At 38.1% G+C, this 27,826-nt stretch overlaps 1 protein-coding gene across 13 annotated transcripts in view; it reads left to right on the top strand.

The window, feature by feature from the left end:
• The window catches only part of LOC138741554 (angiopoietin-2-like), a 193,407-nt gene that overhangs the window by 72,437 nt on the left and 93,144 nt on the right, over nucleotides 1-27,826 (top strand). For 10 of the 13 annotated variants that reach the window (XM_069895799.1, XM_069895798.1, XM_069895800.1 and 7 more), the window contains exon 2: nucleotides 23,071-23,226. In XM_069895799.1, coding sequence (XP_069751900.1) covers nucleotides 23,071-23,226 — 156 coding nt within the window. Of the gene's footprint in view, nucleotides 1-23,070; nucleotides 23,227-27,442; nucleotides 27,483-27,516; nucleotides 27,673-27,727; nucleotides 27,748-27,826 lie in introns of those variants that run through there. The other 3 variants (XM_069895809.1, XM_069895808.1, XM_069895810.1) reach the window with 3 other exon arrangements.

Here is a 27,826-nt window from a genome sequence, read left to right as displayed (position 1 = left end):
CTGCAACAAAAGCAATTTGTTATTCTCAAATACATCTCTCCTTTTGAATTTACCATTCTTTATTTTATGCCATAGTTTAAGTCTCTGTGTCCCCTCTTTTCCAATTTGTTATATTTAATTTGTCACAATTATTCTTTTATTTCCACAATCTCAAGATCCCAGCTTCTTGGTTGCAGTTCCTCAGGAAAATAAAGTCGCCATCTCACTTCAACAGAACTGCATTTGGACATAAGTCCAATGAGAGATCATGGTGTTTACCAACAGATTCTCCTGATCATAAAGTGTGCATATTAAATACAAAAAATAATCAACATCCAAAGGGATAGGAAACAAACTTAAATATTCCGCATGAAAATTCCTGCTGTATTCTTCCACACAGCTTTTGTACTCCTGGGCTTCAAATACACCTTTACTTTCTAATATTTTGCTGGCCTTTTTCTGCATCATGCAAATTATGGTTGTAAACAAGAGAGATTGCAGATGCTGGAAAACTGGAGAAACAGGAAAGTGGTTGAAAACAGAGTGGGGGGAGTAGCATCCGTGGAAGGCAATAGAAGTCGATGTTTGGACCAAAACCCTTCATCAGGATTTGTAGGGAGCAGCATCATCGTACCCCTTTATTTAGGGCAAAGGCCTAATTAGTGATTAACATAACATAACAATTACAGCACGGAAACAGGCCATTAGGCCCTTCTAGTCCACACCGAACCAAACACCCCTCTCTAGTCCCACCTCCCTGCACAATGCCCACAACCCTCCATCCTCTTCTCATCCATACACCTGTCCAACCTTTTCTTAAATAATACAATTGACTCCGCCGCCACTATTTCTCCCGGAAGCTCATTCCACACGGCTACCACTCTCTGAGTAAAGAAGTTCCCCCTCATGTTACCTCCAAACCCCTGCCCCTCAATTCCCAACTCATGTCCTCTTGTTTTAATCCTTCCTCCTCTTAACGGAAATAGTCTATCCACATCCACTCCGTCTATCCCCTTCACAATCTTAAATACTTCTATCAAATCCCCTCTCAACCTTCTACGCTCCAAAGAATAAAGACCTAATCTGTCCAATCTCTCCCTATACTCTAGATGCTCAAACCCAGGTAACATTCTGGTAAACCTTCTCTGCACTCTCTCCACTCTGTTTACATCCCTCCTATAATTAGGTGACCAGAACTGCACACAGAACTCCAAACTAGGCCGCACCAACGTCTCACACAATCTCAACATCACCTCCCAACTCCTACACTCCACGCAATGATTGATAAAGGCCAGCATACCAAAAGCCTTCTTCACCACCCTATTCACGCGAGTTTCTACCTTCAGGGAACGATGCGCCGCCACTCCTAAATCTCCTGTGGCCCAAATGGCCTACTTTTATATCACGCAGCCTGTGGCACATTAACTATTAGGGTACTAGGGAGCTGGAAGGAAGGATTGCCTGGCAGGAGCAAGAAATTTGGGCTCCTGGCAGGAGTTGGGATGTTGGGCTCCTGGCAGGAGTGGGGTACTTTGGCTCCCGGCAAGAGTGGGGATGTCAAGCTCCTGGGGAGGAGGGAGAACATCGGGCTCCCAGGCAGGAGCAGAGTCCTTGGGCTCTACAATTCTTTCATGCCCAAAAGTTGTTTCTTTTTCAATCTTTTTATTAATATTTCATAATATACACAGCATAAGGAGAATAAAAATGGCACAATTAAAATGGTATGTCCAAGTCTACATTGCATGTCTCACATATATAAATTCCAAAGTGAATATTGTATATAAAAACCCAACTAATCTACTAAAAAAAAATTTAAAAAAGCAATTAAAAAAAATTGGGCAGCCTACCCACAGGATCTGTTGTATAGTTTAAACCATAGCTCTGGTCCACACCTACAGATAACAAAAACGGCAAGGATTAAATTACATCAGGAAAGGAAGATTTAATTCATAGAATAACACCAATTTTATTGTAATCAACAAATGGTTTTCATGTTTCTTCAAATTTAGTAGTTGTATCTAAAGTACGACTTCTGATTTTCTTCTAGATTTAAGAAAGACGTAACATGAAAAAGCCATTGAAATATTGTAGGAGATTGGGAGTATTTCCATTAAGTAAAATGACTCTTCTAGCTAATAGTGTAGAGAAAAACTGTTGCTCGATAAACAGAAGTGGGGAAACACCTATAAATGAAATTCAAAAAAAAGCAGTTATTGGGTTAGGTTGTAATTGATTAACCAGTATCTATCATTGATAGAGTTTTAAAAGTATCTTTTCAAAATTTTTCTAACACAGGACACAACCAAAACATATGAGTCAAGAAGCCACATCAGTATTGCATCTATCACAAGTAGACTTCATATTAGGAAAGATGCGAGCTAGTTTATCTTTAGACATTTAAGCTCTATGGACATTTTTAAACGGTATTAGAGAATGACATGCATAAAGTGAAAAAGTATTAACTAGCTTAGTAATTCTTCCCCATGTTTCAGGAGATGATGCTAGTTGGAGCTCCAATTCCCATGTTTGTCAAATCTTATTCATGGGGTCTGATCTCAAATTTAATATAGGAGTATAAATAGTACCAATTAAACCCTTCTAAAAAGGGGTTCAACTGGAACAAAGTGTCAAGTAAATCTGGCTGTTGTAATGTTAGATAATTAGTCATTACCGTATTCAGGAAATTTTCGATCTGCAGTTATCTAAATATTGCATGTATGGTAAATTAAATTTGGTAAAAAGTTGTTCAAAAGGTATTAAACCATCATTAGTGAAAAAAATTTACAAAAGAGATAATTCCTTTAATCTTCCAAATAAGTAAGGTTCAGTCAAGAGTAGATGGTGTGTATAAAAATAAAATATCAAGATATATAATATTAGCCAAAGCAAATTTGTTTGGTCTAAAACAACTTCAAAATTTAAACCAAATACATAATGAATATTTAATTATTAGATTGGAATAACTTACTGATCATAGATGGTCTAAAAGGTCATGCTGGTCCTAAAAAAAAGAAGTTAAGGAATAATTCTGAACAGATTTTAATTCCAAATTGACCCAGAGTGGACAATCAAATTTATCAAAGTAATTAAAGAAAATACAACGAATATTAACTGCCCAAGAGTAAAATTTCAAATTCGGTAAGGCCATACCACCATCCTTCTTAGTTTTCTGTAAGTGAAGCTTATTCAATCTGGCCCCTTTACCATTCCAAATACAAGATGAAATCCTAGAATCAATATTATCAAAATAAAGTTTTTAAATATAAATTGGGTCAACGAAGTAGGTATAAAAATTTAGGTAGTATTATCGCCTTAACGGCATTAAGACAGCCAATGAAAGACAAAGTCAAAGGGGACTATCTTGTAAAAAATTGTTTCACAAAATCTAATAAAAGTGAAAAATTTAATTTAAACAAAGCTTAAAATTTCCTAGGGATTTTGACACCTAAAATAAGTATTTTTTAACAATCTTAAATGACATATATCATAAATAGGACCATGTGAGTTTATTGGGAATAATTCACTTCACTGAAAATTTAGTTTATATCCAGAAGATCTCCCAAAGTCTGATGGTAAAGAGAGCATCACGGGGATAGAATTAACAGGATCTGAAATATAGACTAAAAGATATCTTCATAACCCTAACTCAACATTTTGAGTGCAAAAATATACCCTCTTAACAGAAGTTTATGGAGACACTCAGGGACTTGGTTGCTTCTCTTCATTACGAGAGCAATACTTGTCCGGTATTGCGTAAAATGCAGGTAACTGCCTCATATTAAATGTGTATTATAAAGAGATTATTTCATCCAAAGCGGTGAGCTAAGCTTATCATTTCCTTTCTCAATTTCTGACCATGACCTGCTGACTAAAAAGATATTTCCAATTTTTTGAGCCAGTCTTCACTATCAGGGCTCAACATACATCATCCTTAGACAAAATAAAAGGGAAGTGTTACAGGAAGTGGATCATGACCCTTGAGCTGTTGGGTAATGATGTCATCTCATCCTGTCCACCCTTCTTCCTGATGATTAAAACATTTATAGTTGACTTTGCTGCAACAGAAGTATCACCTGAAACAGTGACAGGAAGTGATAGACATTCTAAATCACTCCCAGGCTGATGTGAAATATACTGCAGGTGATCAAACTACCAGCTGAATTTCTGCATTTAGACGAATTAATTGAAATACCTTATTTCCTTTGATTTTATTGAATTTCAGATGGGTTGGTTGCATTATTTGTTTCTTGACTTTGTCCATAACTTTTATGATATGAGATGGAGAGATTAACTCTGATCATAGATGTAACCTGAACCACTGATATTTTGCCAACATCTTTTCATTCAATTTCCAATTTTATTCTCTTTCCAATTTCATTCTATTTCCAATTTTCAGTAGCATTTTGCTTTTCACCCTATATAAAAAAAAAAGCGTACCCTAAGAAATAAATAATAAAAGGAGCAGAGATACAGGTCATTTGGCCCTAGGTTTAGTCAGCCATTTGTAAAGCCTGTGGCTTATCTCCAACTTCAATTCCTATATCAATCCTGATGCTGGGCCTGAACCTGTAACATGGACTACCTTGTTTTCTCGACAGTTGCTGCCTGACCCATTGGAGCTCCTCCAGCAGTTTGGTTTTTCTTCAGTTTTGAACATATTCCGTGGCAAATAATCAAGAGCCCACAAAGCAGAGAATGAAAAGTTCTGAAGACCTACAACTATCTGAGTGAAGATCTTTCTCAACTCACTGCATGGATTTCACTTTAACCCAAGATACTTTCTCTTATCTATGAGCTCACCAGACTGAGAAAACAACAGCTCCCCAATTCCTTTCAGAATGCAAAACTTTACATTAAGAGCCTTTCTCATTGCAGTGAACACAGGGTGATCCTATTTGAATGTTCTTCGGACAAGCATTTCATCCCAGAATAATTAAAATAAAGCTATGATGCAAAGTATCAAAGGGCAGTCTACTTTATCTTATGTCTAGAGAAGCAAGTTGCAGACAGAATTCTGTATGTGGTCTCACAATGGCAGCAAGAGTTACTTAAAAAGAAACAGGCATATTATTTCCTTCCAACTTGTTTGGTGAACTTGTATGGTTTATTGTAAATGAGGCATTACATTTTGCAATTTTATCACTGTTTCAAACATACTCTTTTTCTATTCTCTTGACCAAAATGAGCAATCTGTGTTCTTGCTCAACAGAAAAGAGAACATGTTGCCTCTGTGCTTTGGCAGACTTCTCCACACAACTTTGCATCATTTGATTATTATCTTCGTCTGAATCATTAACATACGTTGAAAATTGATCATAGTTCAATGTTGATCCTTGTGGAAAAGACCTGCCATCCATCAAACGCACCCACGGGAGGTATTGCATGAAGAAGCAGCCAACAACATAAAAGACCCCCATCACCACGATCTTGCTCTCATCTCACTGTTACCTTCAGTTGGAAGGCATAGAAAGCTATAATCCAGCATCTCCTTATTCAGGAATCATTTGGTTCCAAATCTTTCTTTGCATCTGTACATCTCTTATGCACATGACCCCCAAAAAAACTACCATTCATTCCCCTAGTAGGAATCTGGCAACCCGAAGAAAATCTATTCTTTCTGTCCTTAGTCAATTCTCTGCCCATGCTAATAAATTACAATGAATTTTTTCTGTTCTTTAAATTAGAACATTTTATGTGATTCCACATGCTTTCTTCTATTAATTCACTCTTGCATGTAATATCAAAAATAATTTATCTTAGATTTACAAATTCACAATTCTCCTAATCATATTTTAATTGTCAAAGTGCTCTTTTACAATTTTGTTAACAATGGATTCTGGTATTTTTCAGTCAGCGGTATGGTTAGCGGAGGCTGTTGGCGCATTGCTGTTTCAGCGCCAGAGATCTGGCGCTCTCTGTAAGGATTGTGTGTGTTCTTCCTGAGCGCTGCATGGGTTTTCTCTGTGGACTTCGTTTTCCTCCAACCCTTCAAAAATGTACAGAGGTTGTAGGTTATTTCGAATACATGGGGAGCACGAGCTCATGGGCCGGATGGGCCAGTTACCATGCTGTGCATCGAAAGAAAAAGCAGAGGGTTGGAAAGTTCATTGGGTGGCATGGGTTTCATAGCCCAGAAGGGCTTTCTACTGTGTTGTATCATTAAAATTTAAAAATAAAACTATTCAGTTTTCCTTGCTTATTTCTTGAATAGTTGTGTTACATGTGCCACCTTCCAATTAGCCGGAATAACCAACATGTGGAGAATTTTGGAAGATCATTACTTATATGAATTTTCATAAAACATTTGGATAAAGGATATCACATCTTTAGTTTCTGCTATGTTTCAGATATCTGAATCTTTCTGGGACTTGTATTTGAATAATATTAGTGACAGCATGTTCCTGATATTTTTTTCTGTGTTTCTAGTCTATTTATACATCTTCTGCACTGAAGTCTGACACAATATTTGTCTTCTGCGTCTCTACTTTTTATGAATATACTAAAATCAATAGCAGTATTTGAAGGGTTAAGGAACAAGAGTGAAGACAAATTATTGCTGCATAATTAATCTTCACTTGATACAGCCACTTCAAGTGATCAGCCAAAATAAGTCAGTATGTGACGCATTGCTTCCTGAGGAAACGTGGGAGGCATGAATGATATCAGGGTACTGAAATGGAAGACTTCTGTTTCCTATTGAGGAAAACTTAGCACCTGGAATGGCAATGAACTTGCTGAGTTTTCCCAGTCTTTTTTTTTGTATTTTATTTCCTATGAGGAGTTTGTTGGATTCTTAAAGTTACGACCCGCAATATCAATGAGTGGACACCAATTTCAATTTTGAAGCACTTAACTTGGAGCCAAGCCTGATCTAGTAACAATTTGACATGGCTTCACTTAATTGCTTCCTTTGTAAGAAGGATTAGAGATATCTCCAGTTATCTTTGTCTTGCAGCTGATCAAAAGTTCACTTTTTTTTTGAAGGGGTAACAAAGCTAATAATGAAATCATGTAGTGTGGTCGCACTCTGTGCCAGGGTTGACATCACAGGGTGTCAAGAAGCAGAGACGGCCTACCGCGGACCTCCACCCCCTAAAATGATAGAATGAGAAGAAGACGAAATGACCTGACCCAGTGTGTAAAAGGAGATGACGCCATGTTCTTGTTTATTTTCATTGTGTGATGACATTTTTCAATGGGTTGATAGTATTGTATATGTTGAACGTTTAATGGGTTTGGAGGGTTGTGGGAAGAAGGGAGGGGGGATAAAAGGGGAGAAAATGCCACTGTGTATATTCAAGAGGGAAATGTTTGTGTGTATTTTGATTAATATGATTCATAGTGTGAAAAATAAAATATTTTAAGAAAAGAAGCAGCTAATGTAGGTGTACTTGATAAAACACTCTGGAAGCACTTGTGCTCAGAAAGAGCATATGTCGTACATTTGGCTCATTAAGGACTCCAAAAATATTCAAATCTGACTGGTTTTAGTAATTTAGTAGAAGGAATTAAATAGTCCTTGAGTTTCTCAGCTAAACTGTTCACATTTTACTTCTTTTACTGTTCTGCCGCTCTGACACAAAACTTCTTAAAATGGCAATTTATTTCAGCATGGATTGAGAAAGGACGGGTCATATTTGACAAATATACTGGAGATCTTTGAGGTGGTTGTTGTACACTTGGATTTCCAGAAGGCTTTAAATAAGGTAGAGCACAAAAGATTTATCCAGAAAGATGATAAAGATGTATGCAGTTGAGGGTCATGATTTAACATAGATAGATGATCAGTTAGCCAACAGTTGAGATAAATGGGTGTTTCTTAACTTGGAAATCTGTAGTAAGCAGAATGCTATAGGGATCAGTGCTGGGCCTGAATTTATTCATGAGATACATTAATGATTTGGAAGAGAGAACCAAATTGATGTATCTACATTGGCTGATGACACTAAATTGTGCGGAAAAGCCAACGGCCCAGAAGATGTGGAGCATCTGCAGAAAGATATAAATAATTAAGTGCATGGACAAGGGCCCAGAAGATGGACCACAATGTTTTAAAAAAAATTTAAATTTAAACATTCAGTGCGTTAACAGGCCATTTCGGTCCAGGATTCCGTGCTACCCAATTGACACACAATTAACCTACACCCCAGTATGTTTTGAACAGTGGGAGGAAACTGGGGCCCCCATAGAAAACCCACACAGACACGGGGAGAACGCACAAACTCCTTATAGACAGCGTGGGATTTGAACCCAAGTTCTGCTTGCTGTAAATGCATTGCACTAACCGCTACAGCAACTGTGCTTCCCTGGAAATGCAAGGTCATCCACTTTTGAAGGAAAAATGGAAAATAACATCATTATTCAAATTATGAAAGATTTCAGCACGCTGTTGTTTCGAGATACTTGGGAGTGCTTTTGCATGAATTACAATACATTGATTTGCAGGTGCAACAGGTAACCAAGAAGGCAAATAGAATGTGGGTATTCATTTCCGGAAGGATTGAATGAAACATCAGGGATGTTGTGCTGCAACTATAAAGGGTACTGGTGAGGCTGCAGCTCTGATCTCCTTATTTGACTTTGGAGGCAGTGCAGAGAAGATTCACCAGGTTGATTCCAGAGATGAGGGGATTAGCTTATGAGGAGAGATTGAGTCACTTAGGATTATACTCACTGGACTTCAAAAGAATAAAGAGGGCATGTGCAATTATGAAAGGATAGATAAGATAGAGGCAGGAAAGTTGTTTCTGCTGGTAGCCAAGGACAGGGCTAGCCTTGACATTCAGGGGAGTAGAGGTGAAGAGTAACGACTTTTCCCAGAATAGTGTATCTGTGAAGTTCTCTACCTAGAGAAGCAATAGATGCTGTTTCATTAACTATATTTAAGAAGTAGTTAGATAGTTCGTTATCGAAAAATAGGGGAGTAAAAGGGAAAAGCCAGGTGGGTAGAGCTGAGTCCATGATTAAATCATCCATGATCTTATTGAACAGTGGAGCAGGCACAACGGGTTAAATGACCAGCTCCTGCCCCTATTTTCTACGTTGTATTCTTCTGTTCTTATTTTATGGCATTATATCACCCAGGGATACTTTATGCAGTAATAAAACTAGAAATGGCCTTTACTGGTCAACAGGTCAGACAGCAACTGTGGCGAGAAAAGCAGACTAAATGGTTTAGAGTTTCCTGAGAAATGCCACATTCCAGTTCCACATGGTATTTTATCACATAAATATCAGAAGGTTCAAGGCTCCTGTGCGAATGAACATAAAAATGGAAGTCCTGAGCCGCCGTCATCATCATTCAAACTGGCTCCAAAATTGTGAGGGAAACTCCAGATTTGTGAATTGACTGAGAGGAACTTAAATTTCATGTTTCAATTTCAAATGAACAAACTTGTGCACAAAATAATTTTTCAGTGTTTTCTGGTCCTTCTGTGTGTAACATTGTGTTTCTAATATTGATAATTACTTACATTTTTAGTAGAATGATCAATATTTAAAATATATTCTGGTATTTCTGAATATAAGAAACATTCACAAAAAAAATTCAAAGGAGATTATGCTCCTATTTTTTAAATCTTGGAGATGATGAGAATAATAATGAGAATGTTAATGAGTTTATTGTCATATGCAATGTACAATTTACATAAGAACCAAAATTCCCATTGCTGCAGCCAGATGAATGCCATTAAAAAAAATTGTGTACATAACTGAGTTAAAAGACAATAAATTTGAAAGATGGAAATAAAAAAAAATTTCCAGTTACCTTAGTACACATATTTCAATGGTGCTGAGGTAACAAGGAGAAGTTCAAGACCCGTATCGATGCTGGGAAGAAACTGGTCTTGAACCTAGAGGTATTGGTCTTCAGGATTAAAAAAAAATCATTCTGCTCAAAAATAGCAGTGAAAAGAATTTGACCAGTTTGATGGATGTCTTCTATGTGTTTGCAGCATTTCACATTGATGTATTCAGTGGATGTGAAGTCAGAGCACACGATGGGAAATTAGCTGGAATTCTCTGTACTCTTCTGGTCACCAGGGTATAGGAAGAATGTGACAACACTGGAAAGGGTGCAGGCGAGATTCACCAAGATATTGCCTGTCATGGAGCATTTGAGTTATGAGGAGAGAGTGGAGAAGCTGCGTCTTTTCTTCTTGGAGCGAGGATCATGACTGAAATACATGAAATTGTGAGGGGGCCAGACAGGGTTCTTTGCAGGAAACTTTTCCCCATAGCAGATGTCGTTAACAATAAAGGACATAGATTTGTGGTAAACAGAAAGAGATTTAAGAGGAAAATGAGGGGCACCATCTTCATCCAGAGTGGCCAGCATCCAGAATGCAATGTTTGATGAAATGATTGAAAAGCATTTAAAAGAATCTGGATGAATGTTGAGTATAGAAGGCCATAGAACAAAAGCTAGGTGAGTGGGTGAATAAAGAAGGTTGTCCATTTATAGGCATGGACGTTAGACTGAATGTTGTATGAATTTATGATAATTATTTTTTCTGATACTTTTATTTTAATATGTACTTCTAAAGGTAGTGTTAAGGATTAATTTTCTAGGTTTTGAATCCAATTGCACCAAAGTGCATAAAATGTAAGGCATTCCTTTTGGGTTTAATTTTTGCGATTGTTCCCACTGCAGTGAATTGTTAAAATTCAGGTATGTTTGACACATGGATTATGCATTGTAATGTATATATATTTGGGAGAAAAAATAGTAAAATTAGAGTAGGTAACATACATACACATTTTAAAACAGATCTTATTTGAAATACTGAAGAATTCATATTCAGTGGAGTTTATAGAAACTATGGAGAATGCTGTGCACATTTCACAAGTAGCTGCTAATTGAAATGACGTCATAAAATGAATAAACTATTGTTTGGACTGGAGACACTTCTGCTGTTTACAAGGCTTCTGATCTTTCTACAAAGTGCTCACAGAAAGGTAACTCCTGGGTTTTGTTGAACTAAGACAACAGCTTGACCAAGAAGGAGAACTCCTGTTGTTTGCTGAAGAAGGAGGGATGTTTGTGAAAAGTTAGAGAGTCACATGAAGAGAGGGAGAGAGGGAGAGAGGGAGAGAGGGAGAGAGGGAGAGAGGGAGAGAGGGAGAGAGGGAGAGAGGGAGAGAGGGAGAGAGGGAGAGAGGGAGAGAGGGAGAGAGGGAGAGAGGGAGAGAGGAAGAGAGGGAGATCTGTCTGATGTTTCTCTTAGATTAAGTGGAACAGAAAAGAACTCAGTGCTAGCCTGAAAGAAAAAGGTTACCATCTGGAAAACCCTAATGGGGCAACTTTCATCAGCGATGCACTGAGGTGACTAATGGTGGTATCTCAGTTGTGGAAATCCTGGAACAACAAATCTCTCTCTGCAAATCCTACAAGAAACTTCCTGAATGGTAAACATTTACCTTTCGAGCACCAAAGCCTGGTGAACTTTATACATGTCAAATTCTGTGCACAGTATAAGAATTGCCTGCCAATTAACACTGAATTATGGGAATGCCTATACTTAAGGAGTCACACCTGCGAAGATGAATTTTTCAACTGGAGTGAGACAGTCCTTTACATCCCATTACCATGATTTGAATTAATCCATGTCCAGCAATCGACTGCCTTGGCCCAACTTTTCCCCCACCTGAACCCCACCACTTCTGTCTGATTTTAATAGGGATCATGTAGGTTGTAAATTAGCCCTTGTGTGTTTTGCACAAGTACAAGCATAAAGATTTTTTCTGTTCTCGTGACACTGTACTAATATCGACAGAAGGTACTCAGTATGCTGAATCCTGCAGTGTCACTTTTGTACAGATTGCTTGCTGTAAAAATATGGTTGGTGCAAATCGTACAACCTATCTGATATGTAAAGCACCACAGAGTTTCTTTTCTTTAACATTCTGACAAGCAGACCTAATATCTCACGCCGCCAAGTCAAATCGATTTTGTTAATCAGAAATCTTTTATTTTGCATTTGATGTTCTCTTGTACATTTTTTTTCACCTGATACCAAAACCCATCAGTTGACATTTTATTCTCCAAACAACTGTGATCGCCAAATTATACACAAACATTCTACAAATTGCCAATTTTGGAATTTCCTCAGGACCCAATGCTTTTCCTATTTGGTAATGTATCTGGGATTAGGCCACAATTAAAATTTAATATGTTTCAAAAGGAATTTGTGAAAAATGCATTAGTAATCACAAGGAAATATGGATTCAAATTTGGGAATGGACAGATGACGTGCTGAAATACGTAGTTGTAAAAAATTATGTATTATTTAAGAAATAACTAGGATAATTTCTTTAAAATTTGGTGCCCATATTTACAAACTGTAGGTATCCCCTTAATCTTAAGGCCTTATCCTTAGTGTTTATAGTTTTCATATTGTAGAGGCAAATTTGATTGAAATTTTAGTAATCAGATATATATTTCATTTTTCTTACTTTTCTATTTTGAATCCATTTCTTTCTTCTACATACTTTCTTTTTTTTGTTTTACTTTTGGGGGTTATTATTTTGGGGGGAGAGTGTGGGAAAGGTTGGGGGTATAAAAAAAAATACAATATATGTATTAGTTTTGATTTTAATGGAAGACAATCCTGTATTTAGTCATTTGAACTTAAATAAAGTATTCCAAAATAAAAGTTGCCAATTTGGAAATACTAGATGATAAAAGTTAAAATTTCTGCACTTTTTCAACAATCATAGCAAGAATTTTACTTTCTTTTTATTTTTACCTTTGTCAAAATAGCTTCCTCTGGCAGTTCATTCCAGAGGCAGACAACGCTCGGTGTAAATTAAAAAAAAAATCATCCCCCAGGTCTCTCTTAAATCTTTCCCCTCTCTAGCTCTGAAATTGACTACTCTCAGAAATATAAAATGAGTATTCACTTTATCTATGCTCTTTATGATTTTATAAACCCCTTTCAAGTCACCATTCAGCCTCCTGTGCTGGAAGGAATAAAAACTCAGCCGATCCACCTCTTCATTTAACTCAATACCTTCAGTCCTGTACCTCATCCATCACATTGGTATCCTTCAAACAGTTGGGTGACTGGACATCATATAATACCTTAATTATAGTCTCATCAATGCTTTCTACAGATGTATTATTCGATCTCATAAAAACATTTGTTCTCATTTACTCTTGTCAGTCATCTCCAATGGCTTTTCTTCACCATTGCCATTTCTGTGACCTCACAGGAAATTTTCCTCAACTCCCTCTTAGTTTGTGTCTGCACCTGCCCCTTAGAAACCACACCTGAAAACCAAGTACAGTAAAACCCTTGGTATTCAGCACCTATGGGGATTGGTAGATGAGTATAGGAACAAGGATACCTTTCTGCAGCTGTACAGGGCCTTGGTGAGACCCCACCTGGAGTATTGTGTGCAGTTTTGGTCACCTTATCTAAGGAAGGATGTTCTTGCAATGGAGGGAGTGCAGAGGCGATTCACCAGGCTGATACCTGGAATGGCAGGAATGACTTATGAGGAAAGATTGCGCAAATTGGGATTGTACTCGCTGGAGTTTAGAAGATTGAGAGGGGATCTCATAGAGACATATAAAATTCTGGCAGGACTGGACAGAATGGATGCAGATGGGATGTTTCCAACGATGGGAAAATCCAGAACCCGGGGACATGGTTTGAAGATAATAGGCAAACCATTTAGGACCGAGATGAGGAGGAATTTCTTTACCCAGAGGGTGGTGAATCTGTGGAATTCATTGCCACAGAGAGCAGTAGAGGCAGGTTCATTAAATATATTTAAGAGGGAATTAGATCTATTTCTTCAGTATAAGGGTATTAAAGGTTACGGAGAGAAGGCGGGGACGGGGTACTGAACTTTAAGATCAGCCATGATCTCGTTGAATGGCGGAGCAGGCTCGAAGGGTCGAATGACCTACTCCTGCTCCTATCTTCTATGTTTCTATGCGAGGTAAGTGTTTTTGCCGGTAATTTGAGATTGTGAGTTGCATAACTGGTCACTGGAGGTGCCAATTTTAAAGTGTCATATTTTTACCTATTTATTTTCCATGATTTTTTTTTACTGGTTGATTGAGGCTGTTGGTTGCTTGAATTCTGAATAATGGGCATTTTACTGTATTAGGTCCTCTTTCTTTTTCAATGTTTTTATTGATTTTAATATACAATAATATACAATGGAGAGAATAAAGAGCAGTTGGACGTCCTCGGGCATTTACCCCAGGAATGGCTGCTTGAACATGATGCAGGGCTCGTCTTTACCCAAGAGGGCCAGCATCTCGTTCATGAGAGCTGACGGGGCCCTGCCCCCTAGCCCATTCATATGGAGCAGACATGCCCCTCTCTCACACCGTGAGAGCCCGAAGGTCTCAATCAGCAAGTTCTTGAAGGCGGTGTATGTGCCTCCCAATGGGGGTTTCTGGATGAAGTTGGCCACCCAGCTGGCTGTGCCCTGATCCAGGGCGCTCACCATGTGGTAATACTGGGTGGATTCTGCTGTGATCTGCAGGATCTGGAACTGTGTCTCAGCCTGGTCAAACCACACGTGTGGTTGATTCATCCAGAAAGTCGGCAGCTTGAGAGTGATTGTGTGAACTGCTGTCTAAACCGTTGGGGGGGGTTCACCAACTGTAGCCGCGCGCTACTCAAAGAAGACACTTGAACCTATCCCACCATTGCCCCCCTTTACTGACGTAACGACCCGCATAACAAAATCAGTTTTCCCACGGGTACAATGCCCTTCTTGCCCATGTGCTCTCCCTGTCTGTTGGCTATGCAGCAAGGCCAACAGTCAGCTTCCCTTGCCATTTCCCCGTCAGGTCGCTTGTTGGGGCCAGTGCCAACTGCTCGGGCTGCTGGTCTTTGGTTGCACTCACCACCCGAAGCGCCAGCTTGATCACCACAAAACCATATTTGTTTGAAAGTTGTTCAAAGGTGGGGGGGGCGTGGCAAGATGGCGTAAGGATCAGACGTGCCTTCCAGTTCTCTCCTGACTCTATCTTATTGTTTTGTCTAGAAATGCCCGTTAAAATTCTTTAAAAGTTTAGATAATTTCAGTGCTGTTAATTTAACTTATGATGGTACAATTGGTGGAAAAGAGCAAAAAAAAACGACAACAGATCATCAAAAAACTACATTTTCCAAAAGTTCAAGTTTTGGAGCCTACCTTCAGGAAAGACACCGGGACTCAGCGTGAAATGGATCCCAGGAGAGAGGTAGTGTTCGGATGTAGAGCTCTATGTTACATCGGTAGAGCCCCCTAAAGAGGGCGCCAAACAGCCTTTAGAACAAAGAGTTACTCAAAGGCATTTGTCAACTGTAGAGGTGGTGCTGCAAACTGCATCTCTTGAGATACAAGAACCTATACAACTTGATGTACTGGGAGAATTTAATACATTATGGACTGGGGAAAACCCCGGCCAGCGTCCTCCAGTCATTGCTGGAGAGGCTGTGGCTGGGGTTTCCACACACAGTCATACTACAAGGAATGCAACCAGAATGAAGGAAGGAATAGAAGATCCTTTGGTTATGCAGAAGAAGCAGGAATTTGTTGAGCCAAAATCTCTTCCAATTGAAAAGATTTTTGTGAATCTTGAATCTAAATTATCTTATACAATGCAGGGATTATCCAAGATTATGACTGAACTTGGTACTAGGTTTAATACTTTGGTGAAAATACATTCTCAACAGATGGCTGAGTTTGGAGCTTTTAAGCTTGAAGTGAGAGATAAATTTAATTCGTGTGAAGAAGATATAGACGAAATATGGGATCAAGTTTTTGATGTGACCAAAATGGTCGAAGACTTACAAACTCAAAATAAAAATTTGGTGAAAAAGATTGATTATTTGGAAAACCAATCCAGACGGAACAATATAAAGATTTTTGGTTTGCCGGAAGGTATGAAGGGACCAGACCCAAGAAAATTTTTTACTGAATGGATTCCGCAGGTGCTGGGTCAAGAACATTTCCCGGAAGGTATAATACTGGAACGTGCTCACAGAGCCTTGCGTAGAAGACCTATTTCAGGTCAAAGTCCAAGACCTGTTTTGGTTCGTTGCTTGAATTATTACGACAGAGAAATAATTTTACGAGTAGCTATTAGAAATGCACAACAGATAAAATCACCCTTGATGATTCAAAATAATCGAGTTTTCTTCTATGCGGATTTGAGTCAAGAAGTTATGTTCCAACGACGGGAATTCAATCCTGCTAAAGAGTTGTTGTGGAAGAAAGGTTACAAGGCAACCTTTAGATATCCAGCTGTTTTGAAAGTTTTTCAAGATGGTTGCCAACCAAAGTTCTTTGATTCTCCAAAGGAAGCTATAGCATTTGCTCAAGAGCTGTCAATTACTCAGTTTCAACAGAGACATAGTCCGCCGCGATCTCTAAGGAGACAAGAGATGGAAGAAAAGAGCCGTGCTCCAAGAAGGAATGGTTGTAATGGTGACTCGGCAGTTGGAGCTGATTAAAAGAAGAGTTGTCCCTTTTTCTAATGTTTTTTTTTTAAAAAGGGATATTAAATAATGATGATGTTAGTTTAAGATGAAGTGAGAGTTGGGGGAGAGAACTGGATAGGCACTATTTCCTGAAAGTCATCTGCTACGTGTGAGTTATCTCACACCCATTTTTTTTTGGAGTTACTGCATTGCGCAGTTTAGACGGGAGGGGGTATTTTTAACCTCCTGCCCATTTTTTTTCGTTTTTTTTGTATTATTAGATTAAAGAATGAAGGGGTTTTTTTTTGTTTAAATATATTTAAAAAAAGCAGTATTTGATTGTTTAAAAAACTAAAAATTGATGTGGTTTTTTTTGTAAAGTTTATTCAGTAGATAAGGAATATCTGAAATTTAAATGTGAATGGGATGGATAAATTTTTTTAAATATTTTTTCTTTAACTTTAAGGTGAAAGGAGTGGTAATTCTGGTGTATATTATTTGGCTATTTTATTTATAGAACGAAGGGAATAATGGTGAAAGTTGTAAATTGAATTGTACAATTCTTAATGAGGCTTGAATTTTGTTTGTGGTTTATGCTCCATTTGTTGAAGATATAGATTTTGTTGTAGATGTGTTTTTATTATTTGGATATCTGAATTTTAATGTAACGATTGGGGATATTTAAATGTGGTATTGGAGCTTTTATTGGATAACTATTCAAGAGTAAAAGGGAAAAATGGTGGAAGAGTACTAAAATTGAATTGTACAATGCTTAATGAGGTTTGAATTTTGTTTTAAGATGGTGGTTTATGTGACTAATATGATGATAGATGTGAAGTTAGTTGATATTTGGTGAAGGTTTATCTCTATAGAGAAAGTTTTTTTTCATCTTTTTTTTCATGCTACAATTTTTTTTTAAGAATTGATTATTGTTTAAGAATTTTTGATAGATAATGTTACTAACTTTACTAATTTTTTATATTAAGTTTGAGTTAAATATGTTTCATCTTAACTCCATTTGTTAAATATATGCATTTAAGTTTGATTCAAATGTTTTTTAAGGCTGATATCTTAGTATTAATTACTTTTCTTTTTGTTAGTATTTTAATCGGTTATGTTTTTGTTTTTTTTTGTAAGTGGGTTTTTTTTCACATATTATTAACTTTATTAATTCTTCACTCTTTATTTTGGGGGGAAAGGGGGGGTTGGACTAATTTGAGTCGGGTTATTAATGTGTAACAATTATTGGGGAGGGTATAGTTTATTTAGATTACTGATATAGTATTGTAATTTTATTATTTTATTCTTAATTTTTTTTAATGTAATCCTATATGTTATTCAATAAAATCTTAAATAAAGTTTAAAAAAAAAAGAAAGTTGTTCAAAGGTCATAAGATAATCTTACATGAACACATACCAAAAGAATGTACTCTTGAGCTTCCAAAAAGACAAAGCTCGATCATTCACAAGAAGCTGAAAAAAAATTAGATTAAAAAAAGCTAGATGAAGCAAAATTATTTAAATCTAAAAATCTCTGAAACTGAAACCATATCCATAATGTATGCTTGAGTATAGGACGCGTTATCAGTTTACTAAACTTAGTAAGTGAAAAAGGAAGGGCAGTTTATTAGGTTCTCAAATTTACTTTTGGCAGGAGGAGGCCATGCAGCCCATCATGTCCTGCCTTCTCTCAACGCAATCCCACCAAACCTGTTCCCCTGTACATTTCTCTGTAACCTCACCTCACTCACATGGCTATCACTAAACCATTTGCCACTTACTTTCATTGGTGATAATTTATTGTGGCCATTTAACTAACTAGTACACCTGGGTGTTTAAGGGAGGAAACCAGAGTACCTGGAGAAGCCCATGCGGTCACAAGAACATTAAAACTCCACACAGACAGCACTGGAAGTCAGGATCGTGCCCAGGATATTTGGGTGGCAGCGGCAAGAATCATTTTACCACTATGCCACTGATTCATTGCGAGGCCAACTTGCTTTAATCATTTTATTTCCTCTTAATTATGCTGATGCATATTTATGCATGTGGATCCCCTGTTTCTAAATTCTTCACCCTCTCCGATTTTGTAGCCAACTTTAACTCCTCGAGTCTTCAAAATACTTGATCCCTTCCCATTACACATTTTTGCTTGCCATTGATCTTGGTTGCCACATATTGGCACCCGTTTATCAGCAGCCCTGAGCCATCGCTGTACAGTTACCTTCCCTGCCTCTCCAACTTCCTGTCTCCTTTATAACCTACCTTGTCGAGCACACTTTGGGTTATCTGTGTCAACATTTCCTTCAGCACCTGTCTAATTTTGATGCCAAGCATTTCGATGAAGAACCGTGGGAACATTTGGCTTTTTTAACTCAAAGTTCTGTTGTTTTACCGCATTGTGTCTGATTTTTGTTTCCATGAGGGATATTGTCCTATACACTCTGTAACATTAGCTGCCAGTTTGTAAAAATGCTATTTCTCATAACTGGCAGACACCAATTTCAACACAATTGTTTGTTCCAGCGGTGGTGCTTTATTTGTTTCCCTACTGACTGGTGCTATCATTCCCAGCAATTTTTTTCCCAGCTGTTTCTTGCCATTTTCGTCAATTGTAATGATAATGAGAATATTTGCAAACATTATCACAGTTGTTGTCACTTTGGCGGAAAGTCAGACTTGCACAGAAAAATACCATTGTCATAAAGACTTATTTTCAATGGCATATGCACCAATAAAATATTGAACTCTACATCTGAAGTTTGAAATGAACTGAGCACTTGTTCTTTTGAATTAATGCATTCAAATTAAAAACAAAATCAATTAGCCAAAAAGAAATAGAGTATTCTACAAATTGTTATTCCGGGGGAAATTCTCTAATTTTCTGCTATTACATTGGTTGAATTTCTATGATGATGTTAAGAGTTTATTATTATAAGTTGATCCATTTTAATGGTCTGACTTATGTCGGGACAGGATGATTAACATGGTAAATGTAAGGTATCGGCTGGTGCATTATAACTTTGTGCATCAACTAAACCTTACTCCACAAAAGTGACATAAATTGAAATCAGAAATATCAGACTAATGTTTTTGATGTGGTCAAGAAATAGGTACTTTCTAGCATTTGACCTGGTCATGCCCTGAAGTGAGGCTTTTCTGTGAAGATCTGGGTAATCTTCTGGAAAAAAAAATACTGGAATTCAATACCCTCAGGCACCTGCATTATTTTTTATTGGGGAATTTAGATGTAAAATCTAAAATGAGGCTGCAAAATATCAATTAAAATTCGTTAAGCTTGCTTTAGTAGTGGCTAGGAAATGCATAGCAGTTACTTGGAAATCTGATTCCCAATTAGGCTTAGCCCACGGGCAGATACAAATGCTTAATTGTGTTCCCCTGGAGATGATCACCTATAACCTCAGAAACAGGTATGAAGTATTTTCAAGAATATGGAATTCATACCTAAGGTACATTGGGCTTAATCTTTAATGATTCTCTCCTCCTGTCTCTTCCCCCCCCCCCCCCCCCCCCCAGTGCTCATAGCACAGAGGACCCTAGATAAGTCAGGTTATTTGTCCCTTGATGGGAGCGGGGTTTATCCAAAGTGAAGCCAATCTTCTAATTATTCTTTCTCATTTCTTACCTCTTTTCTTTTTTCTTGTTCCTCTTACTTTGTTCATCTTTCTATGATCTTTTTCTCCCTTTGGTTCAACATATGCATTGAATTTACATTTTGTATATTATTATTATCTTTCTTTCTTTATAATAATTAAATCACATATTGACCATTTTTGTTAATATCAACATGTGGATCGATGCTTTATTATGTTATTGATATTACTGGTATTGATCTTTTGCTTTTTGGTTATTCATTTTGACTACACATTGATTGAAAATTCTCAAAATAAATTAGAAAAAATGGAAAAGAGTATTATTATATTTAAAATTGCAATGTAGAGATACAATGAAATTCTTGCTTGCTGCAATGACACGTGCACAAAAAAACAGCAAGAATAAAACAAAATCACACAATGCACTGCAAAAAATAATAAATATTAAAGGATAGATAAACACAGGAATGTGAAGCAACTGAAATTACTGCTCTGGATGGAGAATGAGAAAAGCTTCAGGAGAGCTGATATGAAGGTATGAATGTCCTTCTGTGATTCTTCTTCATGTCCACAGTAAACTAGACAAAACTGATCAGAAATATGGAAATACTTTGAATATAATTAGCACCTGTTTTGCAAGGATATGATCCTTTTTTGCTGAAAGAACGTGAAGAAGTTTGAGAAGTTGTCATGATCTCTCCTCCTCAGCTCATGGTCTGGCTACAAAAGGGTTTCTATTTGTTATGTCATAGACCAGCAGCAATAGGAATTCACCAAGACAATAGTATCTTATAACATTAATTTTTATTAATAACTTTTGTTACATACCCGAAAGCAGCAATCAAAATTAGTTCATACAGTGTTATGTTTAAAATATTTTTTCATTATTAATAAACAATAATATAACACTTTATCTCATTTAACTAACTTATTCAAACGTATCTAACTTAACTCCCAACCATGCACGAATATACTGGTGTGTGAGTGAAATATCCCCAAGTCACTACAGCTCAAGGCACAATTCTCAGAAGGCAGTTCAAGATTCAGTTTTGAAACGTAGGCTTGAAATTGATGTGACATGCAGATGGATGTGACACACAGGCTTTAGATGGATGAGACATGCAGACCTTAGATGGATGAGGAACACAGGCTTTAGATGAAATTAGCAGTTAATGGTGGGTGAAAGAGACCGGGGGGTGTCAGAATGTATATAACTCACAAAACCCTTGTTGAGGTGCTTCCAGTGAAATGTCCTTTATCGATGAGTGCCAACCAATATTTCCCTCTTCTTTGGCATAGGGGACATGAAGCAAGTGATGCTCACAACACTTCCAGAACCCGCTCGGTGGGTCAGCCGAACTCAAGTGACTCTCACTCTGGCCACTATCCAAGCGTAGTATTTCTTCTGCCTTCAGAACCCTTTTTGTGGGTCAGCCAAACAAAAGCTTTAGGGACACTGCCTTGCTTCTCTTCAAATATATATCTAATTTAGGAACATGCTATCTTCAGTTTGCAATCAGTTTCACAGACAATCCAAAGCCTGCAGTTTCCTTAAATCTGTTCCCTTAATAAAGTGGCAGTCCCACACAAATAAAAATGGTCTGAAAAAATGGGAGCACATAATACAATTAATAATACATCATCTTATTTAAATCTAAATTTAACCCAAATTATGCACAGGTGGGTGTGTGTGTGTGTGTGTGTGTGTGTGTGTGTGTGTGTGTGTGTGTGTGTGTGTGTGTGTGTGTGTGTGTGTGTGTGTGTGTGTGTGTGTGTGTGTGTGTGTGTGTGTGTGTGTGTGTGTGTGTGGATTACCCAAACCATTACAGCTTAGGCACAATTCTGAAAAGTCAATTCAAAGTTCAATCTTTGAAATCTTGTATTGTAATTCCACATTTAAACTGATGTTCAGAAGTAATTATGAAGTAGTTGAGGTAACAAATCGTCAGACTTCTCAAAAGTGACAAAGGCTTGTCAAGTTGCTTTCAAAGGGATGTTCCTTCATATGAATGATTTGTTACAACTCCCCTCTTCTTTGCATAGGGGTTATGAAACTTGTGACTTCCACGATGCTTCCGCAAATCCGAGAAAAGGTTTATTGAAATAGTCACAATCCAAATACAGGGTTAATCGTGTTTCCTTTATTTCGACATGGGTCAATTAAAAGTGACTATTACAATGGCCGCAATAACACTGGTCTCCTGTGACAAGAGGACACAGCAGAAGTGATCATCATCCCCAAAGTCTGTTTCTCGAGTGACATTCTGATTAAATAAAATGTTGGGGTTTTTTTTTCCAAGTGTCAAGCAATGATTTACTTGATAAATACTGTTTTTCAGTTTCAGTTTCCCATAAACATGAGTCATATGGTAGATGGCCTTCTGTTTGAACAGATGGCTTCCTTAGTAAACATTCATTGTTTCAGTCTTTCAATTGAGAACAATATTGCTGGTGTTATGGTTTTAATTTTTGGTGCCAGGTTGTCTTGTTCAAAATGTTGTTATCTGTGCGTGTCTTTCCCTGTTCCAACCTCTGACAGTAACTCTCTAAAATATAAAATAAAACAATAACAGAAACCCTCAACACTCTCTAAAGTGCCCCCATGGGAGAGATTTTGATGATGAACATCCTTCATCAAATTGATGTTCAATGATAAGATTCCTTTAATAAAATGGAAGAACTCCACCTCAGCTCCGCAAGGTCCAAGCAATAATTCAAATATATCATGGACTTCCCATTGCATTGCAACTTAAAAACTAGATAGAAAAACAAGAAAAGCTGCAGATGCTGGAGTTGAGTGAAACTCAGCAGGTCCTGCAGCATCCACAGGACATAAAAGGCTGTCAACACTTCGGGCCTGAACCTTTTATCATTCCTAACAAAGGCCTCAGGCCTTTAGTTGATTTTTACTTCCTCTGGATGCTCTATGATCTAATAAGTATCTCCAGCACTTTTCTGTATTGCAGTTAAAAACCAGATCCACATATCTAATATTGAATCTTTATGCTGCTTGTATAAATAAGTTATGCTTTTTTTTTTAATTGCAGCTCGAAAACTACATTCAGGACAGTGTGAAGACGGAGATAGTGGAGATTCAGCGCAATGTTGTGCACAACCAGACTGCAGTCATGTTGGAAATAGGAACAAATCTCCTGACTCAAACTGCGGAACAAACTCGCAAGCTCACTGATGTTGAAACACAGGTAAACATCCCATTTAGTCCTGACAGATTTAAGGAGAACTACTGCCCTGGAATGAAAGCAACAAACTTTGACACACTTGTAAAAGGTCACTGTATTGAAGAAAAAGCCCAGCAAAAATGTATCTATTCTGAAGTGGAACAGATTGGAGGGGAACAAGTGAGAAGGCAGTTGCTGGAAAATTGGAAAAAAGACAGATTTCTGGAGGAACTCAATGGGTCAGGCAGCATCCAGGGAAGGTGAAGGAGAGTTGGTATTTCAAGCTGAAACCCTTCATTGGGAATAGGAAGAAATGGCAAGATGCCCAAGTATGGAGCACAGGTTGGCAGGTGAATATAGGTGGGACAGAGAAGAAAATGGGAAGCTCAGATCCGATAAGAGGAAAAGGAGGACGAGGGGGCAGAGAGCTGAGGAAGAGGTCCTCTGAGAGGAGTGATATCAAATCAAGTGAACGTTCTGTACTCATCATCACAATGTAAGATATTGCTTTGAAAGTGGCGTCACAGGTGGATAGGGTTGTAAAGAGAGCTTTTGGCATATTGGCCTTCATAAATCAAATTTCCATGGCACGGAAGTGCAGCATTTCTTTGATGGTAAATGAATAATGCTGAGCCTGTTGGTTGAAGTAATACAAGAGAACAAGAGGTACATAATCTATAGTGTGGACAGAACTCAAATTATATACAGAAGTTTATCCACCAGATGAAGATGGAAGAGCCAATGAAAATCTTTGGAGTCCAGGATAATTTTGAGGAAATGAGAAAGGATCTAGAATGCATAGATTGGGATCAGTTGCTTTCGGGTAAGGATGCGCATTGTAAGTGGATATTCAAAGGTTAAATTTTGAGAGTGTAGGGTTTATATGTTCCTGTCAGGACTAAAGTCCAGGTTAGCGGCATAGATAACCTTGGTTTTCAAGGGATATTGGGGATCTGGTTCAGAAGAAGAGAGAGGTGTATAGCAGGCAACATATAACCATATAACAATTTACAGTACAGAAACAGGCCATATCGGCCCTTCTAATCTGCACTGATTTACGTGAAACTCCACTAGTTCCACCTACCCACTCCCATGTCCATAACCCTCCAACCCCCTATCATTCCAGCCTCCTCTTAAAGGACAAAAATTGACCCTGCTGCAACTACTTCTTCTGGATGATCATTCCGTTCAGCCACCACTCTCTGAGTGAACAAGCATCCTCTTATATTACTCCTAAAGTTTTGTCCCCTAACCCTTAACTTATGACCCTTTGTACCAATCTCCAATGAATAAAGTCCCAGTCTACTCAATCTTTCTCTGTATTCAAGATACTGCAATCCATGGAACATTTTTGTAATCCTTCTTTGCAACCTCTCTACCTTATTTATATCCTTCCTATAATTTGGAGACCAGAACTGCACACAATACTCCAAACAAATGGAGCAAATGAGGTATAAAAATGCTAGTAAAACCTTGAGAAAAATAAGGAAGGCAAATGAAAGACATGAAGGTTGCTTTTGAAGACAATGTGAAGGAAAATGCTAAGGAGGCCTATAGGTATAACAGAGAAGGGACAAAATTGGTCCCCTTCAAGATCAGAGTGATTGGCTTTGTATGAGCCAAAAGAGATGGGGGAGATCTTAATTTTTTTCATCAGTATTCACTCAGAAAATGGGCAATCGTGGGAGGTAAGGAAAATAATCAGTGAAATCATGGAATCCATACAGATTAAAGAGGAGGAGGTGCTTTTTGCCTTAAGACAAATAAGGGTGGATAAATCCCCATAGCCTGACAAGATATTTCTTTAAACCTTGAGAGATGTTATTGTAAAAATTGCAGAGGCTCTGTCAGAAATACTTAATATGTCCTTAGTCATGGGTGAGGTGTTGGAGGATTGAAATTATAGGCCATGAGCCTGACATCAGTAGTAGGTAAATTATTGGAAAAGTGTTCTAAGAGATCAGATATACAATTATTTGGATAGCCCTGAAATGATTAGGGATAGTCAACATGGCTTTGTGTGTGATAGGTCATATTAAAAAATCTTATGGAGTTTTTCAAGGAGGTTACCAGGAATCTTGATGAAGGACATTCTACGTCGACTTTTGTAAGGGCTTTGACAAGGTCCCACGTGGGAGGTTAGTCAGGAAGGTTCAGTCGCGAGGTGTTCATGGTGAAGAAGTGAACTAGATTTGATAATAGCTGGACGGGAGAAGCCAGAGAGTAGTGGTGGTTAATTTCTTCTCAGATTGGAGGCATGTAACTAGTTTTGTGCTTCAGGGATCAATGCTGGGACCATTGTTGTTTGTCATCTATATCAATGATCTGGATAACGTGGTAAATTGAATTAGCAAGTTTGCAGATGACATTAAGATTGGGGGTGTTGTTGTCAGTGAAGAAGGTTTCCAAAGCTTGCAGAAAGATCTAGATCAGCTGGAAAAATTGGGTTAAAAATGGAAGATGGAATTTAATGCAGACAAGTGTGAGGTGTTGCATTTTAGAAAGACAAACCAAGGAAGGACGTACACAGTGAAAGGTAGGACACTGAGGAGTGCGGTAGAACAGATGGATCTGGGAATACAGATACATAATTCCCTGAAAGTGGCAGCACAGGTGGATAGGGTGGTAAAAAGAGCTTTTGGCATGTTGGCCTTCATAAATCAAAGTATTGAGTGTAAGAGTTGGGTTGTTATGGTAAAGTTGTATAAGGCATTGGTGAAGCAAACTTTTGAGCATTGTGTGCAGTTTTGGTCACCTAACCAAAAGAGAAGAGTGTGGAGAAGATTTACTAGGATGTTGCCTGGACTTCAAGGACTGAGTTATAAGGAAAGATTAAATAGGTTAGGACTTTATTCCCTGGAGCATAGAAGTATGAGGGGAGATTTGACAGAGATATTTAAAATTATGAGGGGGATTGACAGAGTTAGTAATTTTCCACTGAGAGATGGTGAAATACAAACCAGAGGACATGGGTTAAGAGTGAAAGGGTAAACATTCAGGAGGAATGAGAGGGGGGACTTCTTCACAAGAAAGAGTGGTGGGAATGTGGAATGAGCTCCCAGCTGAGATGATGAATGCTGGCTCAATTTTAACATTTAAGAAGGTACATGGATGGGAGAGGTATGGAGGGCAATGGACTGGGTGCAGGTCAGTGGGACTAGGCCAAAAAATGGTTCAGCACAGACTAGAATGGCTGAAGGGGTCTATTTCTGTGCTGTAGTGTTCTATGTTTCTATGGTTTCTAAGGGGAAGAGAGGAGTTGGTAATAATATATGAGAGGTAACAACACCAGAGCAAAGACCAAAGTTAGATGCAAAAGAGTCCAATCCAGTGTGAAGTTTAATTAATTAGTGTTCTTGGAGAGAATGGCTTCAGATTTCACAGACATAATTTGTAGCCATTTAAAATTTTTGTATTTTACATTTTGCCTGCCCTCTCTTCACCCTACGCCATGTGCTTTTAGTGGTTAAAGTTAACATATTTTTATATTTGATGTGCCTTATGAGAATGAACCAAACATAAAACATTATAGTACAGAACAGGATGTTGTGCCATCGCATATAACCTACTCAACAAACTAAACCTTCCCTCCCTCATAACCCACTATTTTTCTTTCATTCTTGTGCCTGTCTGAGAGGCTTTTAAATGTTCCAGCCTCCACCACCACCCCTGGCAATGCTCTCCAGGCACCCACTATTCTCTGTGTAAAAAAAAACATTGCCCTTGTCATCTTCCCTAAACTTTCCTCTCCTCACTTTGTTTGATGCACTCACCCTAGGATAAAGGTGCTGGTTGTCCACCCCATCTATGGCACAATAAATAAATGAGAAGTATTAAGTTTTTCAGCACTTCTTAACCAAGAATTTTCAACTTCATCACAAAGCTGTCGAATAAAAAGAGTTGAAATAGAATATATTAATCCTTCTGTTGAGCCCTGCTTTAAAAAAATCAAAACATGCTGGGGGGGGGGGGGGTTCATCCTTTTTTAATTATCTCTAAATCTCTGCCCCTTTTCTCATAACTCTCCCAGATCTAATGTAGATAATTCTCTCCAAGCCAATGAATCTGCGAGCAGGACAGCTCGTCAGCCCACACAGCGTGCAACAGGTTAAAATAGTACTGAGTGGAAAATTACAAAGAGAGATAAGCTAGAAAACAGCATTGTTATGTAATATATTAGTGTCATAATTAACAGGTAAAAATATACTTGAGTCTGGTGGTATGTGATGTCACACTCAAATCTTCCTGATGAGAGCGGATGTGAAGAGAGTACAGCCAGGGTGGGATGTGTCTTTTAATATGTTGGCTGCTTTTCCAAGGCATATGAAAGTATAGATGGAACTACAGGAGAGGAGGAGTGTTTGTGTGATCGTCTAAACCTCATTCACCACACTTTGCAGTTTCATGTGGTCTTGGGTGGAACAGCGCTCTCATACCACTCTGATGCACCCTGATAGGATACTTTCAGCTGTTGAGTAATGCAGTGAGCTGTCAAATTTCTTCAGGCTCTTTGGCTTGGCTTCGCGGACGAAGATTAATGGAGGGGTAATGTCCACGTCAGCTGCAGGCTCGTTTGTGGCTGACAAGTCCGATGCGGGACAGGCAGACATGGTTGCAGCGGTTG

Source organism: Narcine bancroftii, chromosome 8, assembly GCF_036971445.1.
Source record: "Narcine bancroftii isolate sNarBan1 chromosome 8, sNarBan1.hap1, whole genome shotgun sequence".
Classification (NCBI taxonomy): Eukaryota; Metazoa; Chordata; class Chondrichthyes; order Torpediniformes; family Narcinidae; genus Narcine; species Narcine bancroftii.
Note: the sequence above shows the minus strand (reverse complement) of the source record. Positions and strands in the feature narration are given on the sequence as shown.